This window comes from Euprymna scolopes, chromosome 26, assembly GCF_053919585.1.
Source record: "Euprymna scolopes isolate OS-2025 chromosome 26, ASM5391958v1, whole genome shotgun sequence".
In the NCBI taxonomy this organism is placed as follows: Eukaryota; Metazoa; Mollusca; class Cephalopoda; order Sepiida; family Sepiolidae; genus Euprymna; species Euprymna scolopes.
Window position 1 is genome coordinate 52,329,699 of NC_136507.1, and position 15,573 is coordinate 52,345,271.

The 15,573-nt window shown below is 32.8% G+C and overlaps 3 protein-coding genes across 3 annotated transcripts in view; all 3 read right to left on the reverse strand.

The window, feature by feature from the left end:
- Positions 1-1,222: 1,222 nt before the first annotated feature.
- Positions 1,223-2,125, reverse strand: LOC145247824 (uncharacterized). Its single transcript, XM_080109452.1, has one exon. The coding sequence runs from the start codon at positions 2,123-2,125 to the stop codon at positions 1,223-1,225; it is 903 nt and encodes a 300-aa protein (XP_079965578.1).
- Positions 2,126-2,266: 141 nt separating this feature from the next.
- LOC145247825 (uncharacterized) lies at positions 2,267-2,992 on the reverse strand. The gene has a single exon (XM_080109453.1). The coding sequence runs from the start codon at positions 2,990-2,992 to the stop codon at positions 2,267-2,269; it is 726 nt and encodes a 241-aa protein (XP_079965579.1).
- An 8,615-nt stretch (positions 2,993-11,607) lies between these two features.
- Positions 11,608-15,573, reverse strand: part of LOC145248045 (protein disulfide-isomerase-like) — a 31,792-nt gene continuing 27,826 nt past the window's right edge. Inside the window, exons 10-11 of the mRNA XM_080109777.1 lie at positions 12,680-12,760; positions 11,608-12,247 (exon numbers count right to left, since the gene is read on the reverse strand). Coding sequence (XP_079965903.1) covers positions 12,176-12,247; positions 12,680-12,760 — 153 coding nt within the window. The 3' untranslated portion in view covers positions 11,608-12,175. The remainder of the gene's footprint in view (positions 12,248-12,679; positions 12,761-15,573) is intronic.

The window sequence follows — 15,573 nt, forward strand, 5'->3', positions numbered from 1 at the left end:
AGAAATGTTAAACGGTATTCTACCCGGTAAATGACGGCACGTTATTTACGGAAAAGCGGTTAATTAAACTGCAGAAGCACCTGCTAAACTACATAAGTTCTATAATTGAATACCACCTAAAAAAGAACGAAAAACATAAATTATGCTTTTGTAAACTGCTCGTGAAAACTTTTTAGATCAAATAAAAGGGGTTAATGACATGCAAACAATTTGCAACGGATTTGATTATCAGATTTGTGATCAGCAACATCGAATATCTCTAAAAAAAAAACCAAAAAAAAAACAACAACAACAAATTGTTGTAGCGAAAGGTAATATTTACATTTTAATTCATTTTAATAAATATTACTCTAAATAGTATTTTTAATTTGTGGTATTTTTATGTGCATGAGCTGGTAAATGCATTATTGAATTCATTGTTGTTGATGTGATGTTTAATTATGTCGCCACCTAAAGCAGCATGAAAAGAACATGCATTATCACTGTATATATGAGTGGGTACTCCATAAAAATTAGAAAAACGAATTAATGCGAGAATGAAAGCTTGAGTGCTCATATCCGGCACAAGCTCAATGTGAATAGCTCTCACATTCATACACATGAAAATCAACAGATACATTTTTGTAGACTTCTCTTTGTACCCAGATGTGACCCATGTAATCAATGCCGGTATGTTGAAAGGGATTTATTAGCCGAACTCTGTGTTTCGGCAGATTTGTTAACTTGGGGTATTTAAAAGCCAAGCTGTTGAATTTTTTACAGGTATAGCAGCTTGAGATTACAGACTTCACCGACTGCCTTGCTTGGGGAACACAATATCCAGACAACCTTAATTTTGTTATTGTCGTGCCTATGCCCAAATGTCTGCAATGATGATGGCTATCCAAAATTATTAATTTCGTTAGTGGATGTTGCTTGGTAATCCAAATTGAAAGACCAAATTATAGTCATATCTTGAATTGACATTTCTGCCATCCAATCTTAAGATCAGGGAATCTTATCAAGGGGCTCCTTCAGATAAGCAATCTTGACATCAAAGGCTTGCGATTACATCATTTTAATCAAGTAAATTGTAGCAGTCTGTTTTGGATTAGATTGTTTCTTCACTCATTTACATTTATTCACAAATTTGAATACGAAGGCAGTAGCACGGCATAACTTGTCAAAACTCGAGAACCTGTCAAAAAGAATTTGTGGTTTACAAATAGTTCCACCTGTTGTACTATGAAAAACATTTTCCACATGTCGCTGGTTTTCCGGACTCAGGCAGCTCAAGGTACTTGTAGGCCAATTCTCTGGTTCCTGAACTATCCATGCAGGTCCATAAGTCCAGTTTCTCTTTAAATTTTTCCAGGCTGACACCATGAGAAAGCAAATCCGCCGGGTTTTCCACAGAGGGGACATATTTGTAGTGAATGATCATTCCAAATTCTTTGGTAAAATTCTCTTTCATATCATGAAAGTCTCTTATTCTATTCCTGGTATATAGGCTTTTTGCGTTTCCATTGTCTGAGAGAAGCCATGACAATATGACTTGCGCACCCACAGAAACAATAATGTTCTCAATTTTGATATTAGAGTATGTTCGCAACAACATGCTCAATGCTTTGAATGCAATGAATACAGCAAGCAATTCCATCATTGGCAAAGTTTTTGCTTTCATTGGCGCTACTTTCACTTTAGAAAATATTATTTGGGATTTCCCATTTTGCAACCCATAAATAACAAACCCATATGCCTGTGGTGAAGCATCACAGATATACAACTTCAGTGGACTGTCACTGTCTACAGCCTGTCGTGAGAAGGACAGATTCCTCAAACCAGAAAGATCCTCAGCTAAATTTGACCAGATTGTCATTATGTCTGTTGGTACCTTTTGATCCCAACTCAATTTGAACAACCATAATTTTCTGAGAAGGATTTTCGCTTTAACTGTTACAGGAGCACAGAGTGATAAAGGATCAAATATTTTTGCTGTCTGTGCCAAAATATCCCTTTTAGAGAGTATATTTTTCTGAACTGAAGTGTGAGAGATGCTGATAGTATCTGATTCAGGGTGGTATTTATACCCAAGAACCTTTTCATACTCACATTTATGTTGCACAATTCTACCATCCTCAATCATGATTTCTCGTAGGACTCTATAATTGGAATTACACGACCTCAGCTGGAAATTTCCCTTTTGCAGTCGAGGCACTGCATTTTTATAAAGGCTGATTATCTCCCCCAAAGAATTGCTTGTCATACACAGGTTGTCAACATAAAATCAACTTTTCAACATCCTAGTACATGTGTCATTTGGAAAGTTACTCACGTGATGCTGCAGGACATAATTTAATATAAAAGGGCTCGCATTGAAGCCAAATATCAATATGCAATAACGATAACGAATCAACTCGTTTTCATCTTTCACAAAAAAATAAAATCTATTTTTATCTTCATCAGACTTGAGTCTGATCATAAGAAAAGCTTTTCTTATGTCACCTAGCAGAACATATTTATCAGTGATGAATAAAAGTAAAAGTTCAGGCATATTACTCAACATATTAACATCCGGGTAACATGCCTCATTAAGAGAATAACCACCTCCAGTCTTTAAAGAACAATTAAAAACAGATCTTACCTTGGTAGTTACCTGTTGATCAAATTTGAAAACTGGTCTATGGGGTATCCATATATATTTGTGAAAATCCTGTGGGGCAACTTCAATTCTCTCGATAATCTCTTCAGTCTCTTGTTGACGAAAAATATTAGTATAGGCCTCAGCCATTTTTTTCTTTTCCAAGGAAAGCATAGTTCTGTCAAGTACCTTCAGAGCGACTTGGTAGTTGGAAGGCACAGAACTGATTTTATCTTTATGCCAGGGTGAATCCACAAAATATGAGCTGTTTTTAAATTCAATAGACTTCTTGAAGCTATCGATTTTATTTTGGTCATAATCTGCGATTAATTCTTCATCAAGGAAAGTGCCATCAGTTTCCACAGCAAACATCCTTTCTAAATTTCTCTCCACATATATATATCAGAGAATGAATCCTGGTAGTTTAATTTGGGTTCCAATATAGCATTCAATTGGCGCTCTGGGCAACAGGCATGTTCCAATATTATAGTATGATAATTAGCACAATGATTGGATCTTCCAGTTCCTACAGGAAAGATTTGATCGGCATATAAAAAAATACTAAACATTACCAAATGGAGCAATCCCTTGAGGTAAATCCCATGCGTGTCCATTCATGCATTTAATAATTCTGGAGTTAGTCATGAATTGAAATATATCTACACCTAGGATACCATTAATTTTTATAGCATTGCTGTTTTTCACTTGAAAATGCCAACCTGTATTTTAATTTATTTACGTTGGACTTTACTTGACAGAAATTATCAAACTGAAATTGAATACCAAATCGGTCATCTATTAAAACCGGAATGGGGAGTTGTCTCCCTTTACCAACATTAACATTCACAACAACTTGTTCAAGACTCTTTACCGTAACACCTGCATAGGTTTTCATTTGGTAATCGATAAGATTCGAATCTCTATCAGGATATTTTAGTTCCTTTAATATATTTTTGGAAAAATAAGATCGCTGACTTCCAGTGTCTAATAGGCAGTTAACCGTAGTTTTCTTTGTCTCATTATGTAATGAAATAGCTACAACAGGTAATATGTTTTCATCAATATGGGAAAATAGTGAAATCACATTTTTGGGACTATCACAAAGGTGTAATATGTGCCTTAGATCGACACAGTTTGTAGGAGAGAGAATTGTTCTGGCGCTCAGGGGAATCTTCGCTTTTGTGTTTATAACTGGAACATCCGATACACAATTTCAACCGTTTACACCTCTCAACTCTTGCTTTATGAATAGAGAATTTGTTGCACTTCAACATGGAGTGGCCACGTACTGAGCAAAGTTTGCAGTATGTACCGGCATAATTAGTAGAAAAATTCTGTAAGGCAGCATCTCCTTTCCCCTTTCCCTGATTTTTAACATGTGTTCCATCGCCTTTAGAATTAGTTTCTGCCGATCGCAAATATATCTTATTCCTCGACAGCTTCATTATAATTGTCAAATATTTGAGTCAAAGACGGGTAATTCGTGCCCACTGACTAATTCTTATTCTAAAATGACGTTTTCAGTTCAGACAAATCCGCAAGGTATTATTTCTTCACAGACAAATTCAGGGTCATATTGAGAAGCAGAAATTATCTGCTTAAAAATTTCGTTAATAATAAAGGGGATACCTAAAAATTCCTTTGTCAGTCGATCGACAGCAACATTAAAATTTTCATCTTCCAATGTTAGATGAGAAACCAATTGTAAAGCTAATTTCAATAAAGCTAATTTAGACTTACCGGATTTAACAGAGTCTGTACAATTTTTGAATTGTGAAATAAAATTCTTGAATTCGAATTTGGATGGATTAATTCCGCTGAAGATTGCACATTGTAACTTGGGCATGGATAACAGAGGTACAGAGCCAACTTCAGATTTCTCCGATGTGTTTTCGATGTTGGCAAGACGATCATTAACATTAGTTCGAAATTCAATTTCTTCAGTTCATCAACGAAACCACAGTTCTTCAAATCAAATTCTGCTTTGATGCATATTGCTTTAATTTTTTCATTCAAGGAACGAACTTCAACTAGCATCTCCTTGATAACATCTTCCTCTTTCTGGAAGGTCCTTAGTCATTCACGCTGTTCCAGCATTTCGATGTTAAGTGCAATATCATCCTTTAAGACTTGCCAGGCAACTTCGAGAGCCCTTACACCCTCCAATCTCTTAAAATTCTCCATTTTAGGATTCACTTATTTTAAATCCAACATGAATCCAGTTTCTTTTCTCAAAAAGCGACAAACAATTTGTAAAACAGTCTCACCGGAGAATCACAGCTTTTAAAACACGTGGAGTTCCAAGTAGACCAATAATGTTTCTATTTTCTTGTCTCACCACGAGAGCAGAGTTTAACTCAATAGTAAAATAGTTTTTTGTTGGTCAGGGGGGGGGGGATAAAAAATAAATGAGCTTTGCTTTAGAAGGGTTTATTTTCTTGTCACAAGAAAATAACATTGTCATATAATAGCAAAGAATCTTTTTTTTTTTTTTGTCATAATGACAAATAGTGAAGAATTTTTTTTGTCAAATATTTCCAAGTCCGCACGAGGTCAAAGATGTCTACTCGTTCGCGCCTTGAGAATTTAAACAGTTTGTTCATGTAGAGATACATATATATATATAGGGGGACTTCTTTAAAACGTGATCTCCTGTATTTTATTTTTTGTTTTCTTTTTTCACAACAACCAGCTAAACTAAACTTGAGAATTGTTTTGCAAAATGTGTTTCGACTAGACACTTAGGACTCAGATGAAGAAAAAAAAAAAAAAAAAAAAACACGACTATACAAGAAGAGAATAAAAGTATTTAACTTCAAATAAATACAAATATAAAAAAAAAAAAAAAATGAAATAAGTCTTTCCTCCACAGAGATTCGAACGAAAGAGTTCAAAGGGAATCTAGCCCTGCTTAATAGGTTACCGTGATTGATCGATGAGCGGCACCTTTGGCCAATGAGATGGGGCCTTATTTAAAGTGTAAGGAAAGGAAATGAGAAGACGAAAAGGGAGGTAAGTCTAGTTTTATTTTTATATAGAACCCTTTATATACTTCTATCAGTCATGACTCACTAGTGGTCCTAAATAATTCACAATTTTGAGTGGCTACACTGAGAATTTTATCTTCAGGAGAAGAACTTTTACTATTGATTTTTCTAAATACTCTAACCATGGGTTCTTGCAGACAAAGTAAATAAAAGGTTCGGTTTGAAATTCTAAATTTCTGAGTTTGACAAGATATAACCTGACCTTCTTGAGGTGTATCGACCAAAATGTTGTGGAAAATGACACTGAAGATGAGAACAGTTGTCCGATGAATCCAAATAATACTTATGACTTCTATTAAATATTAATTTTTTTTTTTAAACTGAAAGTCACATGAGTAAGGTAAACCAATTGCTTTTGAGTTTCCTTCAAAATAATTTTACGCTGGTAATATGAATGATAACCCAAGTTAAATGTTAAGTAAAATACAGGATGAAGCAGTTCAAATAAAATCTCTTGATATTTGTGTGATGACTGCAATTCATATTCGACTATCTGATTATTTCCGACTCGTCCCGTATATCATAATGGAAAAAGGTTATTGCAGTCTTTATGCAAAGTATTTAAAGAACTTCAACCTGGGGATACAACATGACACTCATTGATATAACAACTTTACCATGATAAAAACCAATCTTACATGTCGATTTTAATACAAAAATGTCCCTTGGATGCACAAAATATTTAAACCAGCAATAATACTGATCAATTGACAGTTGGATAAACTATGAAAAAAGAAAAAAAAAAGTCACTGACTTTCTGTCCATTCTTTTAAGCCATTAATCGCCACTTCCAAAATCCAAACAATCATCACATATGCAACGTATATATTTTTATGTACTTGGATTTTGTATATATCGGAGTTTTTAAGATGAGAATAGAATTGATTATGTGTTAATTGCACTATCATTTCATCTTCAAAACATTTCAGACGATTTACCTATCATCTCCAGGTATATGTTTGAATTTAAAAACTTATGAACTTGAGGCCCTATATAAAATTTTGAACAGGACCTTGTATTAAATCCAAAGCAGATTTTCTTGGTCATAACAGAACAAGGTGTCAATTCACTTTTAACTACAGGCGTTAACTAAAAATAAAAGTCAACACTTCTATTAAGTTGTGGATGATAAACAATCTATTCTCATGGATTAAAGGGTTCAGTGTGAAATTCTCTTCTATCACGAGATATTTGCTAGCATTGACAAAGGTAACAAAATTGCTTGAAGTAAAAAAAAAAAAAAAAAAAAAAAGTGTTCATTTTTATGTTCGACTTCCTTGTAGATAAATGCTAAATTATCAAGTTTTATCTCAATATTAAAAAATTATTGCACAAGAACTTTATCTGTTAGATTAAAAAGACTACACCAATATTTACAGTATTTTTGCTTTTATAAAATAAAATTTGATTGGTAAATGATTTCTAACTGATGACCGATATTTAAACTGAATTATGTCCCTTGGCTATTGATCTTAATGTAAGCAGAAAATGGCACATGAAGACACTTCACTGAAAATGTGCTTTTGTTACAATATACTTGAATTTGTAATTGTTAGTGTATTGTCTTAACATAACTTGTGTTTTTTATGAGCAGTTTTTAATATTGAAATAAAAATGGATAAGCACTGAAAATTTACCTAGGTATATCACAATTGAGATCAACTAACCTGACATTAGCATCAAAAGGAGTAGACCACTTTGTGGAAATAGGTAGGTTGTCAGACACCAGAGCACAGAATTCCATCAAAAGTTTTGCTTGTATATTCTGTAACTTAAAGTTACATACCATGATAAAATAGTAATCTTATTGTGTTATTTTTCATTTGTAACTGCGCAGTGCTTGAATTATCAATAATAGATAAGCTATTTTACTTATAGTTGAGTGATGTGAGTGCATTAATGAATTTGGTTATTTCATGTTCAGGCTTTACCAGATAAGTACAAAATAAGAAAATTTTTAAATCTACTGCTACAAACAATTTGGGATTTAATAATGTTAACTATATTAAGTGTTCAATCAGTAATTTACATTGACTCAGACAAGTGATAAGTTATAATAGTACCTCTCCCACACTATACGACGCAACCGTTTACAAATTATTTAATGGAAAGTAAAAAAAAAAAAAAAAAAAATGTTTAGAGGGATTGCTATTTGTGATAATCTATATGAAGAGAAGTCACTTTGAAAATCAGACCCAATTATTAGATTGATCCAAAAATTTTTGGAAGAAATCATTCTGATGAATGTTAATTGTATCTTTTCAATCAATGGCAAACACAGCCATTGGAAAGATTCATTGAAGAATTTTGGATTGATCTGCTAATAATTGTGAGGGTATAAATCTGTATGAAGGAGTCATTTTCAAAATCAGACCCAAATAGCAATGTATTTTTTTTTCACTTTTACTGCCACCGAAGTATAGGGGCTACTATGATAAAAGGCAAGTGGTGTTGGGTAACAATGTTTATTCACACATTGGTATGGCCAGGAAAATGTGGAGCAAGAAGAAAATTCCAAAGGCAGGTAGCCCAAGAAAAGCAACTACCAAAGTAGAAAATCTAGGATTTCCACAGTGAAAAAAGCAAGATTTTTGTTGCTAATTGAGTTGGTTGTTGAGGCTTCATTGGAGCACATTCTGTGAAAGTACTTTTAAAACAAACACCAAGATGCATCATTACAGCAGCCAGTACAGAAGCTATTATTAGGTTAGAAATTCTTTTTGTACCGTCCAAAAAGAGGCTAGTGATACCAGCCCAGATGTGGTAACAATACTCCATATGGAGTAATGGTGGCTTTATACAAAATATTGATGTGAGAAATTCCTACCGCCATAAAGATTCCAAACTTGGCAGCATCTTTTATTCTTGCATATTCCTCTTTGGTTTTATTATGGAAAAGAACGCAAGATGCAAGTTGTTTTGGATTGGAAATGAAATGAGCAGATGATGTTGCTATCTTTAGCAGGTCACCCGGCATTGCCCCATTGTAAAATATGCATAAGTAATTATATCTTAATTAAAACAGATTTCTTTTAAACAGAAATACTGTAGGTATTAAACAAGGTTTAATTCCTTAAAAACAAACTGGGCGTGCAGGGTCCCCTTCTCGTGTTGCATGTGAGATGACGGCGAAAAAAAAAAAAAAAAAAAAAAAAAAAAAGTGAAGAAATGATGAATGTCAAGTGTGAAGGGTCAACATTGCCTTAAGATTTTCACCAAGTTTCAGAAAAATCTAATGGATGTGGCAAAAGTTATACGAGTAATGTGTCATTTTTTGAAATTTTGGAGCATCTGTGATCCCTTTTGAGCTTCTGGGAACATCGAATCCCACTGAAAAATGGACAAACGGTGCAGTTTCACGCCTTAAGACATGTATATTTGAATTCAGTACCATGGAAAACCACTATATAAACATACATATCAAGTTGAGTAATATGAAAAAGCTCTGAAAAGGCAGTTTTTTAGCCCTAAAAGTCTGAGGGATGCGAACCAGAATTTTGCCAGGGTCATCCAACTGAGTTTATATTAAGAACGATGGTCTCCACATTTTGGCCAAGTTTCAGAAAAATCTAATGGATGGATCCAAAGTTATGGTGCAAAAGTGTCATTTTTGACTGCTTTTGAACCCCTGGGGACAATAGGAATTTTCTTAAAAAAAAAAAAGAAATTTGTGGTAGGCAACCTATCTAGTAATGCCATCACAATAAAAAAATACCCTTGACGAAGCATGAAGTATTTTCAGCCATTAGAAAAAACTGAAAGATTCCACAGAATCTTCACGGTTCACCTGTGCTTACTGGCATTGGATGAAACAGCAAGAATTAATATAAGGCAACCCCCTCTTGCAAAATTTATATACATCAACTATTTATCTAATAGTGCTCTTGCTTTTCAATTAGACTTTCAAGTTTTAGCTTTAATATTCAATTTTTGATCACATCTTTAGATTTTGAACTTCATTTCCACCAATTAGAACTGTTGCCATTTCCTTTGTTGAAATTCCACCTCAGATTTGCATTTAATACAAAAAACTGAAATAGGTTAACATTTTCATAATGCATTTCGGTTATGTTACTTCAAAAATTTGCAGTAGAATGGAGTTTATCACACATTCTATTATTCTTAGCAGCATAAAACTTATAAATCTCTCACAGTTCAACTTAATAGCATAAAGCCTTTGTGTGTATCTATTCTACAAAAACAAGTTAGATTTTAATTGTTCTAATTAGTTGTAATTCACCATCTCCTGTGAACTTTATAAAAAAAAACATTGAGAATATTTAGTGATGTTTGCACAGTATTAGGAAAAGTGAATACTTGAAAATTTTCACTTACGTTATTTAAAAATATACGTGCAATATATAATGCATAAACTATGATAAAATTAAGATGAAAGATATGGCAAATATTGCTTTTGTATGGAGGTTGTTTGACAATTTCACAAGTTAAGTTTTCAAAACTGCACTAGACGAGCAACAGCCAGTACCATTATAAAGGACATCCAAGATTGATTTTCATCATATCCATAATGTGAATAGAAAGTCTTACAGTTTTGAATCGATATGTTCTCATCTCTCGTGTTATTTGTATTATGTTTTAATTAATGTAAAGGGGGAGGATGCCAATGTTATCCTGGCATCATGGAAGGTTTTGGGTGTTACAGACCTTTCACTGACAACTAAGCAGGGTATAAAATTGATCTCAAATGCTACAAATTAGCTCAAGTGTACAAATCATGTTTGATATTGGAAAAGAAAGTACAAAAATTGAAAATAGGTATTTCTAAAATGAGAAAAAAGAGGGGTGGGCTCAAGTTTAATTAGGTCCATTACATAATTGTCAGTACTTAAAAACAATTTAAAGAAACTACCACATAATTGTTAAAACATTCTCATAACTATCCTTAATTCCCACTAATGAGATGCTATTTTCAAGTTTCATATATATCTTACTAACAAAGGGAATAATGAAAATCTAAAAAAATTAACCCACACCAAATCAAAACAGATCAGCGAAGTAACTTGGATATTTCTAAGTTCTCGCCCGTGAATGTTTAAAATTCTTGTAATTAGTAATTTTCTAGAAGGATGCACAAAAAAAAAAAAACAAAAAAAAAAAAAACTAAAAAATATGATTTCGAAATTAACCACTTCTAATATAAAATTACCATTATTATCTTTAAAATCCACTAAATTATAGTTATACATATTCATGGCTCCTATAGTGTGTTAAATTCTTTATCTAACTCCTTAGTAGCATTTTCGTTGCTTTTTTTGAGTCATCTTGTTCGTCACTGTTCTGTCTACGATTTTCACTTCGTCCCATAAGGGGAGATTGCTTCTTTTGTGCATCCATGTGCTCAGCCATACCTGACAATTTCTCCATATATTACAGCTTTCTGGTGTTTCTCTAATCTTACTTTGAGTGGATAACACTTCTCACCTTTTCCAAACTTATATGGAATCTGTTTTTAGTCAATTCTTTCAGTCTGGGGCTTGGTTCTTGTTCAAAGTGTTTCTGGAAAGAGTTGCTCCTGAATACAATCCTGATGTCATGTGGATTACTTTTTTTTTTTTTTTTTTTTTTTTTTTAATTTTCTGACAAGCCTTTAATGAATGGGATAGAAATAGCATGTTTTGGATGGTGTCCTTTGGTACTTGGTCCAGATTTCTTGAGCTGATGTCATGATCTATGGATAGTTTTACTGGGAGATTTCTCTTATTCATCTCTTGATATGTATTGTTACTACGTATTGCTTTTGCTTGATGTCATAGGCAATACTGACCGGTTAATATGACAATGCTTTCTTTATAACTTACACAAGTCCAGTTAAATCTTTATTCAATCTTATCAGAGGAAAGTTGGCACAGATCACAGTCTCAAGCCATCTTTAAAGAGACAGCCATCTTAAAGATATTTGATAAAGTCAAAAATAAAAAGTAAATTTATTGTATTACTTTATTTTTTCTTAAATTTGTTACAAAACTGCAGTCAGGTCTGCTGTGGCAATTTATTCAACAGTTTAGTTGTTCATTTATTAGATTTTGGCTTCGTTTTTTTTTTTAATTGCATGAGGTGAGAATGAAGAGAGGAAGGGAGAGAAGAGAGAGCGAGAGGAAAGTACATCAGAAATTATAATTACATCACAGTTGCCGTGCTTGGCAGCAGCAGTTTTGAGACTGGAAGAGAATGACGATGATTTCTCTTGGCCAAATGAACAAAGATGATGAGACGAATTTTAGTATATATATATATATATTGTCCCCCCCCCTTTCTTTTGTGAATAGATTGGCTTATTAATAATATTATTATAAAAAGGTGACTGAGAGGGACGGCCACAAAAATGGCTACCACTACAGCAGCAACAAGAGCGTGTAAATGTATTTGTATGCACACTTGTGTGGGTGTATGTGTTCAGCTCGCCAAGAGACTCCTTGATCACATGCAAAGATGAAAAGGAGAGAGAGAGCAGAAAGGGGAAATGATCACAACTACTGAAGAAATCAATTTATAATTCTACATGTTTTGGATCTTCTTCCTCTTCTTCCTCCCCTTCTTCCTCATCAGGAGTGTCATTTTCCTGAAAATAAAGTTTTTATTAAAGTTAAAAATCTTTAAACTTATAACATGGCAAAATTACGATATGATATTTAACAAAATTTCAAACAAAAGTCAGAAAGGACTAATCATAGCAAAAGTTTACCTAAAGATAAAATTAAATTGTAACTAAAACTGAAGTTTTTATAGATAAGATGAAGTGCATTTTCTAAAGTTAAATTTTTTTAAAACTAAATGTGCATTTAAGAGAATGATATTCTGGGATCATGGAAGGTTTTGGGCATTACATCAGACTTTCACCCAGAAAACTTCACCAGTATATAAAATTGATCTCAAATACTTGGTAAGAATCATGACACTAAACAAAATTTGGAACTAATTTATAATATTCTAGTCATCCAAATTTGAAGGGGACATTCAGTAACATTTTCAGAATGGTTTCATTTCTACTTACCAAATCAGCACCTTCTTTACCACCACTGTTCAAAAAGCTGATAAACTTCTCTAATGTTCGGCCACCATTATAATCAATCACCTGGAAAAAGATTCATTGGAGATGAAAATCTTACTGAAAGCAATTGTTCAATTTTTTTTTTTAACAGGCTAGGTAAAGAGTAGCTACATTCTCATTAAAACCTTTCATACTAATGTTCACATGAAAATAAAATTGTTATTCACAATGAACATGAGAATGTATTAACTGATAAAGACGAAACTAATCATCTGAAGATTAAGAAAATAGACAAAAAGTTAAATTTTTGTTCATGTCAACTTGAATACAATATTGATATCAAATTTTTCACTGACAATTACAAGGAACATCTACATTAATTTTCTAATTCAAAAACTGAAGTGTTTGAAAATTAAAGACATGAAAATCCTACATTTTTTAAATAGAAAATGTTTTCAGATAGAGTATAACTTCTGTACAAGTTGTGCTCAGTTGGGATGGAGTTATGATTGAAAGAAATGAGTAAAGCAAACATTAGAGTTGGAGGGGTATTTGTAAAAGTAAAAATAAAACCAAATGATTGGTCTTACAGCATATCAACCTTAGTGGTCATTTAATGCTGAAGTCTTATTTTTTTCAATTTTGCTTATATAACTATATATATTATAAATTATGTGTTATGTATGTATCTGGTGTTCAGTGTCTATGTTTACATAGTTAAATAAGTTTTAAATTTTGTTATCTTCAAATATTTGGTGAGGGTAGTTGGGTCTACATGAGTGAATGTCCATTAGTTTTTTTCATTAGATTTAGTTTATTTTCAGGTCTTCACATCTTGTTAGTATATGATTGACTGTATGGCTCCTAGTAGGGTAGGCAGAATGGGGCTTCTTTGAGTAGGTAATAGTGTGTGGAGATATGACCTATTTGGAGTCTTGTTATAACTTCCTTTCTAGTCAGTCGTTTGGTTTCCATTTTCCTTGATTTGGTAGTTTTTAGTACAGGAACTTCACAACTCTTGCCATGTATTCCTAATATTTATTAATAGTTTGTTTTAAATCAGTGTTTGGTTAAGGTCAATCTTAATGCTACTTGTCAGCTCCTTTTATGTTGATATGACTGGGTATCCAAAAAAGTTTTATCTTTGGAAATATCAGTTCTATTTAGGATTTTGGTGATTACTGGGTTCAGTTTCTTGTTTTCCAGTGTTACAAGTACTGATCCAGCATCTGAACAGAATGAATTCTTTATCTTTAGATTTTATAAGGTCAAGTGCCATATTAATAGCTGATACTTCAGCACTGTAGATGGAGGTTTTGTCTGGTAATCTTGATTAAAGTGGTTTTGTGTATGGCTGCACATCCAACATTATCTCCATCTTTTGAAGCGTCTGTATAAATTGTTAAGTGTTTGGGATATTTATCTTCGATTATTTTGAATTTTTCTTGGTATAGGATTAGATTTTGTTTTGAGATACTTAAGGTCTGATACTATTTGTTGTTTTGTCAGCAAGGGGGGATATTTAGCTTTTACAGATTCGTGTATCATTGCAATGTCTATCTAGGCTTTACTTATGGATTCTTCCATATGTAGGCTAATGGTTTTATAACATTTTTTCTATCAAAAAAGGTTTTTGTATTGGGGTGGAAGACCCATTTATAAGCAAAATTAGTTGAACAGGATGCCAATTTTGTATAATATTGTAGTTTTAATTATTTTTTTGTATTATTTAGATTATTATTATCATCTTGGTTTTTTTTTTCATGTTTCAGCCGATGTAACCGCCAACCATCTTCAGGTGCATTCACACTGGATGTTATTGGTGAAAATTGTTTTTGCTTTCCCAACAAACACAGCTATTACAACATAAATAGTGCCAAATCTTGTTTTTCATTCATCATATCAAAAACCTGGAGTTATTTAAAAGAAAAAAAAAAAATTTTTTTTAAAGACTTGGCACTATTTGTGTTTTAATGGCCGTGTTTGTTGGGAAAGGAAAAAACAATTTTCACTATTCACCAATAACATCCAGTATTAATGCACCTGAAGATGGCCAGAGATTACATCAGCCGAAATGAAAAAGAAAAAACACCAAGATAAGAATAGTCCAAATACAAAAATTTTTTTGTAAATCATCTTAAAAATATTCATTTACTGTAGTTTTAGTTTTTCTCTAAGTGATAATAGGGGTTCATCTGTCTACATATAAGCTTTCCACTGGGGAGGTGAGAAAGGCTCCTAGAGCCAGTCTTAACCCTTGGTGAGGTTTCGTGTCTAATTCCTTTATGCAAGACTTTCTTGCAGATCCATAAATAGCATCCAAAATACAGCTTGGATCTGACAAGGGATCTGTATAATTTAATCATTGTCTGTGTGTGCCACTACTTTTAAGAGTTGGATGGCGTTGTTGCATTTGTTTGAGGTATTTAATGAGGAATGAATGTTAGTTTTTTATTAAAGATGATGCCAAAGTACTTATATTGATCAACTATAATTTCATTGTCCAGTTTCAATATTGGGTCATGGTGTATTTTCCGGATTTGGCAGAAATGGATGGATTTTGTTTTCTTTTAAAAATTTAAACCCATTTTTATGTTTAGACAGTTGTAAATGGCGTTACATCCTTGAAATATATTTTGATCTATAACAGATCAGGAAATCGGCTAGAGGGCACATTCTGTTCTGCATTTATATTTTTAACAATGTTTTTATTTTGATGCTAAAACGCGAGACATTATCATTCCTAGTGGTACCCCAGTTTTTTTTTTTTTTTTTTTTTTTTTATACACTAATGGATAGGGTATCACCTAGTCGTACATTATCTAGGTTTCTATATTTTTTATCATTGCCTATCATTTATAAAATTTGATGAAAATCGACATTATGCCTTTAAAAGC

Excerpts from the sequence above, each read along its gene's own strand:
- LOC145247824 (XM_080109452.1), bottom strand. The coding sequence starts at position 2,125 with ATGATTGAGGATGGTAGAATTGTGCAACATAAATGTGAGTATGAAAAG.
- LOC145247825 (XM_080109453.1), bottom strand. The coding sequence starts at position 2,992 with ATGTTTGCTGTGGAAACTGATGGCACTTTCCTTGATGAAGAATTAATC.